General features: G+C 37.3%; 2 protein-coding genes across 2 annotated transcripts; one reads left to right on the forward strand and one right to left on the reverse strand.

Moving 5' to 3' along the window:
• Window positions 1-1,203: 1,203 nt before the first annotated feature.
• LOC101292303 (zinc finger CCCH domain-containing protein 16-like) lies at window positions 1,204-4,809 on the forward strand. Its single transcript, XM_004297952.1, has 10 exons — window positions 1,204-1,208; window positions 1,360-1,528; window positions 1,805-1,902; window positions 2,017-2,112; window positions 2,260-2,353; window positions 2,457-2,671; window positions 2,889-2,995; window positions 3,366-3,558; window positions 3,986-4,058; window positions 4,467-4,809. Exons 1-10 carry the CDS (start codon window positions 1,204-1,206, stop codon window positions 4,512-4,514), a joined length of 1,098 nt encoding a protein of 365 aa, XP_004298000.1. The 3' UTR covers window positions 4,515-4,809.
• Window positions 4,810-4,850: 41 nt separating this feature from the next.
• LOC101292596 (pentatricopeptide repeat-containing protein At4g31070, mitochondrial-like) lies at window positions 4,851-6,605 on the reverse strand. Its single transcript, XM_004297953.1, has one exon. The coding sequence runs from the start codon at window positions 6,603-6,605 to the stop codon at window positions 4,851-4,853; it is 1,755 nt and encodes a 584-aa protein (XP_004298001.1).
• Between the last annotated feature and the right edge of the window lie 2,873 nt (window positions 6,606-9,478).

A 9,478-nucleotide genomic window follows, 5' to 3' on the forward strand; every position in this document is an offset into this window, starting at 1 on the left:
TCTCTCTCTCTCTCTCCTCCTCTCTCTCTCTCTCTCGCTTACTTTCTCTTTCATAAACAATGACATAGGAGATGCGTAGACCTCAATTTCTTTACTGCTTTCACCAAGAATTGTGTATGGGTTAACCCAACAATACAAACTGACTCACAGCATGCTGGGTTAACCCAAGAATACTAACTAGGTTTTTTGAATATTTTATCTATGAATTTTGTTTTGAGATTACATGAAAACATGATAGGCAGGCAGGGTTTGAAATTTCATCCAGATCCATAATACCATATTAAACCCATGGGTAGACCAGCTGACATGGGGACTGTTCCCATGCATTCATTTACTTAACATCATAAAGTTTTTTTTTTTTTTTTTTCTGTATTTCAGTTCCTCCGCAGGGACGGAACTAGGAATGAAAACTGGGGTGGGCTACATTTTCCTTACGCAAAACAAAATTCCTGCCCAATTTCAATTTAGCTTTGTTAAACCCTGTCCTGAATCCCTGATGCCCAATCTGTTTCTATTATTCTATATTAGTATTTTTTCTTAAAGCATAACAGCAGAACAAAATATAGATTCCATGCAAAAAAAACAAGCATTTTAGAGCTATTTCCTGCATACAGAAGAAATATGCTAAACGGCAGTGGAAATTCTAAGCCAACACTTGAATCTTTTTGTTTGTTTGATGAAACTGCAAATATAAGTCTTCATAGATAAAACCATACTGCCATACATAATACATCCGATTGGAAAACAATAGTAATGAGACCACAAACTCAAAACATCATATGAAAGCACACTGGTAATTCCCCTACATTCCAAATTTCCACAGCCAACACTTGAATGGTTAATTCTGAAGTATTACAGATTAGAGAGAAATATAACCTAATTCATAATCTCAATTCGTCAAGAAAGCCCCAAATAACATAACCTAATTCATAATCCCAATTCGTCAACAAATTTTCCATTAGCTTATAAATAGAAACAATACCTGGCATTGTTTAATCAATGGATTAAGGCTTGGACACTTCTCACTGGGAGTACAGCCCACCTAATTCATAATCAATGGAAGTTCCCAGAAAGAAGAAGAGTTTGCAAAGCATATGGAGATTAGAGAGAGACAAAAGATGAGAGGCAGAGTACAGGCTAGAGCAATTTTGTATTTTGAGTGATAGTGTGCTAACATGTACTGAAATTTTTCTTCCCAAAAAAATGAGGTGGGCTGCGCAAACCCCAGCCCACCCCTGGTTTCGTGCCTGTTCCTCCCCTACTTGATTGATTACCAACTTTTGTATCTGGACTTTAGTTTGTTCTCATGTTTCTTTCTTTGATATATATAATTTTTTTTTTACCATGCTTCTTTTTCAGCTGTCAGTATGGAGATAAGTGTAGGTATCTTCATGTGATTCAGCAACAGCCAAAGTCGAATATCTTTGGTGGAATCGGCTCGCAATTTGGCTCAGATCAGCCCCAAAAGTCAAATCCTTTTGGTTTCGGTGTTCATAACAACTCTCAATCAAAAGTGGGAGCTGATAAGGTTTCTTCCTTTCTCGGATCTACATCATTGTTTTAAATAGATGGTCTTCATTATATCATTTGATGCATTTTCATCCTCATTTAAGTTGCAAGTCATGATTACAAGATTTCCTTAAATTTATTAATTTAACAAGCCTTGAGAGCTTTCTATAACTGATCTATGACAAAGAATCTTATGCTCTTATGGTCATTGCTCATGTTTTTTTTTGAAATTTTACAAGATACACTGTTGGATGCTCTCTGTGGATCATTTAATACTAGTGCTACTTGTGATCAGCCTTTCGAGAATAAATGGACTCGTTCCTCCCCCACAACTGCTACTGCTACTCCTTCATCACGGAGATCTGATAACCAGCCCCAGACAACAAATCATGAGTAAGTTATTGGTCGACAGTTTATACATTTGCAGCTCTATAGCTTTGCACTGCCATTTTTTTCTCGTGATTTGACTTAAGATATCTAATCACATGTGAATCCATGTACATGAAGGTGCACAAATCCTGAGTCTTGCAGAAGTATCATTATTGAAGATTTTGAGCGTGAGAGACCACTTTGGAAACTTACCTGCTATGGTCACTCAAGAAAGTATGTTTAATTAGCCACATTCAAATATTCAAGACTTGGATTCTAATCACTGCTGTAGATTACTCATCGTTGTATGTCTTAGGTAAAACATTCAGCAAGCAGTATGCACTAATTGAAATAAGCACTACATTGTGAATTTGTTTGCAGTTCTCCTTGTGATATTGTTGGTGATATTAGTTACGAAGAATTGAGGGCAGCGGCATATGATGATGCTAAGCGAGGGTTGAACTTACCATCAATTGTAAGATAACTGGCATATCAGAGTTTACAATTCAATGTTCTTATGCGTCTATGACTATATTTGTGTGTCATCTGTGTGCGTCTGACTAAACAATACCGTACAGGTTGAAAGAGAACGGAATTTGGTTAATGCCAAGTCGATTGAGTTTGATAACCTTTGCAAGCCCCGTGCTGTTCCACTGAACTCTACCGCTAGCCAAAGCCCTTTCACTTCAGCTACTGCAAATGCACTCTTTCAGACTCCTCAAAGTAGTGCTCCTCCTTCAGTATCAAGTTTCAGCCAGTTAGGTACATCCCTCAACGCGGGATTTGGACAAAGGCAAGTCTCACTTCGTATAGTTTAGACTACATTGGCTCCACCATATTTGAATCCGTTTGTTTACCATACTTGCACCCATACATGAGGCCCTCCACCTTTTTGAGACCCTTAAGCACCCTCTCCCTTATTGACTTCGAAAAAAAATAATTTACATCCTGAATCGTTTTTTCATGATTTCCATTGGCCTTGACATTCCTGCCTTGCAATAATTTTCCAGGCCATCTGCACCAGCAAATAATGGTTTTTTGCAGCCGAGCCTGTTTCCGAATTCTAGCCATGCTTCAAGTGGATTTGGAACAAACAGTTTTCCATCTGCAAACGTTGGTAAGACTATATTTTGTTTCAGTGCATTTTAATGTACGACTTTGGTGCTCATGTGCTGGACTGGTTCGTTGGAATTGAACAAATTGGTCTTTAGGAGCCTAAAAATAGGTGGATTTAAGACAAATTTAGTTTTTTTGGGGTACATTATCCATGCACTTAAGATGTATGGCCTAGTAATTGGGGAGTGGGGATTAAATAATTTTCTTTGGTGCTTTGTCAATGAGTTTATGATGCGATCTGAACTGTAATGGATTTCACATTCATCCTAAATGGGTTTCACATCTTCTGTTTTGTACTACAATGTATGCAAGAATATCTAAGACCATTACATTTTCATGATTCTTGGGTTGCTTCTTACTGTAAATTGTAGGTTCACTTGCCAGCCAATTTCATAACAGTACTCACGGAAGTACTTTTACCCACAATGTAGGATTTGGCCACCAAATATCCAGTTCAGCAGTGCCATCACAATTTCCCAGTGCTACAAGTAGCCAGCCACTTTCAGATGGGCCTAGCTCTGCTTTTAATCCAATTGGACAAGTAACTGCAGAAGTTCAGTCACCGTAAGTTTATGGAAATATTTTTTTTGTCTTCTATATATTACCTTTCAGAAAGAAATTATATTTATTTGATAACTGATGTTTGGGAATCAAGAAAGCAGTTGATCTATGCACTTTATTTATCTTATGAGATTGTTTGTATTTAATCTGGAAACTCTATTTACATTACAGGTCCATCACTATTCTGTTTCAAAAGCCATATGATACATGTAACTAAAATATACTATTTTGCTCAAGTCGAATATTTTGGTATATGTATAAAGATGCTTTGTCATCGGTCTTGCCCTTTGTGCTACTTTACTGTTCTTATTATGGGCTTTGAACACCTTTTTTTGGGGTGTTTGTATCCTCTATCCTTGTTACAATTATCTCTGTACATTGAGCTCTGTTATGTGCTTCTATTTTATCTTTTGCTCTTCTTTATCTACAGGAATAACGTACAACAGGAGAAGGTTTCTGGAGACACGAGTATTTGGTTGAAAAAGAAATGGACACCAGGAGAGGTACATCCTGGGGTTTCTTAATAAGCTTGCAGGTTTATACAAATTGTGCACGATTATATTAGCATCTTTTAGTGTGATTGTGTTTAGAGATAAAGCCAAAGAAATAAACGCTTTAGTTCGGCACATATGTATCATCTTCCTTTTTTTATTTTGTGTTAAAATCTTGATATTTTTATGATGATTTTAGATGATAATTTCTTATTATGGCATTAAGAAATTAGATTAAGACTCTTTTATGCTTAAACACAAAAGTTTAAATACATGCCATTGCTATTTACTACTAGAACAAGCAAAAAGAAAAGGTGTATCAGTGTTTGTACTCTTCCCAAAAACTCTTTATGACTGCTTATTATACGAAACCATGATATTAACTATTTCCAACGACATTCTCAATTTGTTTCTCCCCAGGTTCCAGAAGAAGAACCGCCAGATGCATTGGTTTGGATTGACTTGTAAGTTGGCAGTACAGAACAATCACAACACTTGCTGTTGATAGTATAATCCAAGGAAGTACCACAAGTGCAAAGAGACATCTCGAAATCTAGGGTTGGGTGAGTGCAAGGAAACGGAGGACACTAGGATAGGGAAAAACTTCCGTTTTTGTGTAGGCTACACTTCCGTTTTTGGTTGCAATCATGCAATGTATCTTCATTCGTACCTCATTTGGATAGAACTGACGTGCCATCTTATTACTTGATGTAAAACTGAACCGTATAAAGACTTGTAAAGAAAACATGAGATATATATTTAAAAATCTGGTCCCTCCAAGCACACCATCAATTGATCACTGAATCAGCTAATCCTACTGAATCCATAGCATTTCCGTAATCTATGTACTCTCATGAGTCTCCTCGCCTCCTCCACGCCAGACCAGTTACCAGCTTCAGCATAAACCATGCTCAGTAATGTATAGTTAGCAGCATTTTGAGGCTCCTTTCTAACAAGATGATGAGCCAAAGATTCTGCTATTCCTAAGCTTCCATGAACCTTGCAGGCTGTAACCAAAGAACTCCAAATTCTACTACTTGGTTTCATGGGCATTGATCTTACAATCTCACAAGCATCTTCGAGCTCTCCAAACTTTCCAAGAAGATTAATATAGCAAGCATAATGCTCTAGAGATAAAGTTACTTTACTATCTTCTACCATATGTTTAAAGATCTTCTTGCCTTCTTCCACCAGGCCAGCGTGGTTACATGCAGATAAAACTGAAAGGAAAGAGACCGCATCAGGCTCTATCCCTCTATCTTGCATCTCAAGAAAGAGTTTCAAAGCTTCATTACCACGACCATGACGGCCAAAGCTCTCAACCATTGTGCTCCACGAGACAGAATCTATACTTGGCATCTCCTTGAAAATTTTATGCGAATCCGTGAGACAACCACACTTTGCATACATATTGATGAGTGCATTCCCAATGAAAATGTCAGAATTTAACCCAGATTTTAAGACATAGCTATGGACTCCACATCCGATCTGTAGAGAAGAAAGTGAAGTGCAAGTGGAGATGATGGCCAGTAACGTTACAGAGTTTGGATCAATTCCTCCAGCTCGCATTCGGCTAAAAAGTTGTAGAGCCTTCACGCTATCACCACACTGAGAATAACTCCCAATCATTGAACTCCACATAACAACATCTTTAAGAGATACCTTCTCAAAAATTAGCTCGGCAGGACGCATTTCGTTCCCACGTTTGCAGTACATGTGTATGAGAGCTGCTGAGCAATGAGGGTCTGATTCAAACCCATGACGATAAGTGTAGGCATGGATTTCTTTCCCATGTCCAATGTCTCCCAACTCGGCACAAGCTGGTAAAATGGCAAGCACAGTCACTCGATTGGGTTTCAATCCTTGAACCTGCATTTCCCGGAAGCAATTCATTGCCATTCCATAACATTGATTAGCAATGCATCCCGAAATCATGGCAGTCCAAGAGACTCCATTTTTTACTTGCATGTTATAGAAAACATAGAAGGCCGTCAAAGTTTGGTTACACCTCATATACAAATCAAGAAGAGCCGTTGACAAGAACACCGACTCCTCATTAATCTTGTCATCAACGACAACCAGGCCATGAATCTGTCTTCCTTGTCTATACTTTCTCGTCCTCGCACAAACTGATACGATGCTGGCAATCAACTCCGGTTTCAGTGTAAAACCATTGAAATGCATTTGTTTAAGCACATCAATTGCTTTTGCAAGATTCCCATTTTGTACATAGCAATTTATGACGGAATTCCAGGTGATGGTGTCTCTTTCAGGCATTTCATCAAACACCTGGCGTGCAGCTCCAACAAGTGCAAGTTTGGCATACATGGAAATGAGAGAATTGGATACAACGGGGTCTGAGGTGGAGCCTGACTTGAGAGCCATGCAGTGAAGTGGAAGCCCATGCAGGTGCCCGCATGCTTTGATGATTGAAGGAAGGATGGAGGTGTCTGCGTGGAGGCCATAACAGTGGAGCTCGTCTTTGTAAAGTTGAAGGGTTTGATCATATAATCCTTTAGAGACCAACTCTTTGATTTTGATGTTCGCAAACCTCCTCATCACATCCTCCAGTTTATATTAGGTAATTTTCTAGGTGCTTGGGAAGCTTGGTTAGAGCTTGTGCTCGCTGCTGGCTAAATTATGGAATGTTATGAGGTCGCCCGACTGGTAGTGAAAATAAACTATCAACTTGTATTGAAAAAGAATTTGATGATGCAGTTACATGAGGCTGAGGCTAATTCGAGCTCCAACCCAAAAGGGAAGGAGGTTTTGCTTGGTTGATTGATTTTTACAGGTAATGAACACTTGCAAAGTTTAAGAAAACTTCTACAAGTCCTCTGGTTTCCAATACTTAGTCTGCACCACAATTACGTGAATGATACACAAGTACAAGGATTAGTTGATAGTTTTTCCATAGACAAAATGGCAAAATGTTGGAGAGGACTCTCCTAGCTCTGGAAACTGCAGCAAGGTCATCAACGTAAACTTCAGCAGCATGATTAAGAGGATTCTCTCATGAACTAAACAGTCTAGACTAATTGAACTTTCAGCACCAACAATTTAAAAAAAAAAATCCTATTCAAAATTGAATTTAGTCGCTCTAATTCTAGTTCTACACTTGAAATTATGAAGTGGTTGTGTTTGGACGAGGGACTTCAAGGTCAAGATGGCTTACAAAGGCACTTTTATACCGCACTAAACCAAATGATCTAAACAATACCAATTCAAAGGCACTTGAATTGAAAGTGATTATCCCTATCATTCAACAGTACACAACCAAGACTGTAAGAGCTGTCAATACATAGCAAACATCTGACACATACATACATATCAATTCTCCTCTTCTATTACTCATTCAATGACAGAAATTCATTAAAATAGAGATCTCAAAACCAAATATGTTTTTGAATAGAACATCCTTTTTCTATCTTAAGAAAGAAATAAAACCTGCTAAATACACAAGGCTACATATAATCTCACCTTATTTGACCTCTTTTTCCTCGTTTCCATTTCATTATAATACCTGCTTTCTTTCCAATTTTATCATCTGGGTCAGTCGGTTGTCATTGGTTGGGTCATGCAACACCTGAAACGGGCCTTCCGCACAGTTGTCATGATCTCTGTCTCTGCAATCTCGAGCATTCTTACCACCTCAGTGAAGGGTGGCCTGGCATCAGGGTTGGGATCCCAGCATCTCGTCATTATCTCACCAAGAACAGTTAAGCAGTCAGGGGGAATGATAGGACGGACACCCTTATTGACAACTGCAAAAGCTGCCTGCACTGCTGTCATTTTCGAGAACGGAAGCATCCCTGTAATAAGTTCCCAAAGAACAATCCCAAAGCTGTAAACATCAACTTTCTGAGTGTACGGCCGATGCTGGATCATCTCCCTGCAGAGAGCCATACGATATAGCAAATGTACTCAACAAACGGTCTTCAGTTTAATATATTACATACTCTATGTAAGTAATAAAAAAAATTCTAATAGCAGTTCTCGAGACTCAAACCAGATAAAGATCATGAACAACAGAAAAATACAACCTTGAAACATTTTCAATGTTCTGATTTCCCCATCATGAACTTATTGATAAGTCTATTTGACAACAACTCTAGACAAGCTTCATATTAACTCAACTAATCAATGTCATCGAATTGGTCAAGTTGGCAAACACAAAAGAACCAAAAAATTCAAACGCAACAAATAACATAAATCAAGATGCAATTAAATGCTTGAATGAGTGATTGACCGAAATGCAAATAGTTTTGGGTTTAGAGAATAATTCATCATTGTGTCCAACTCAATCGAGCCAGATCTGGTCCACGTCCTCCAATATATTTATGGCCAGATTTAAGGAGGGATGCTGAAAATAAAGTCTTACCATAGAAATTCCAAGTGGTATTTACAAAAAGCTAAAATGGTATATACACCTCCTTAATTTTCCGAAAATGCACATTGTTCCATAAAATTGACAAAAAACAAACCATTCCTGAAACTAAATTCAATTTGATCAAAAACAATTCAAAAATTTTCTAAACAAATAGACTGAATCATATATGCAGATCCGGAATCTTATCGCAATCTAGCCGTTTCTTTGTTGTTAGTTTCATTTTATTAAACCAAAGTTTCATCTTTTTGTTTTTTAAGATACATCATCTCATCGTCTGTGAATCCAAGTTTTCTTTTTGTGAACTCGTATTACGCATTTATATGAAACCACGTATCAATTTCATACCTAAATAAAATCTTAATATATAGATTGTTTTTTTTTAAATGAAATCTTAATCTAGACCTTTGAACGTATTGTCCGTAGAATAATAAAAGTATTTTTGTGTCTTTATTAGTAATTTGATATGAGTTGACAACTTCAAGAAACACTATTTAAGAAAAAGAAAAAAAAAGGTCCAAGTGCCGATTTTGGAGGTATGAATAGAGGCTCCCTTTAAATAAAAAAATGAATAAATGAATGTAAACAACAAGGCCTAAACTGGCATGGAAAACAATTTTTCTAAAAGAATAGACTGAATGAGACAGGTACAAGTATTCGACTGCATACGACTGTGTACCCAGTCCAAGATCCATCTCCAAAGTCCAACACAACTTAGCAGGTAATATCTTAGACACATCATTTTCACAACACAAATTTTTTTGATGCGGATAACTTGAAAATGATCAGATGAATAATCTATATTAGAATCATATACAAATTTTAGATTGACAAAAAAAAAAAAAAAAAAAATCCTGGATGGTACACTTGATATTTTGTACGCAGTAAACAGAGAAGAGTTAAGCACTAAATATAGTTTACTGCTGCATCACATTTCATCTATATATCTATTGGCCCCCAAGTCAAGTACTTTACAAAACCCTATCTGAACGATAGAAGGTGTTAAGATTCAAATATTTAGTACCATGACTATCATCTATTGATG

The sequence above is a fragment of the Fragaria vesca genome, linkage group LG4 (assembly GCF_000184155.1).
Source record: "Fragaria vesca subsp. vesca linkage group LG4, FraVesHawaii_1.0, whole genome shotgun sequence".
NCBI lineage: Eukaryota > Viridiplantae > Streptophyta > Magnoliopsida > Rosales > Rosaceae > Fragaria > Fragaria vesca.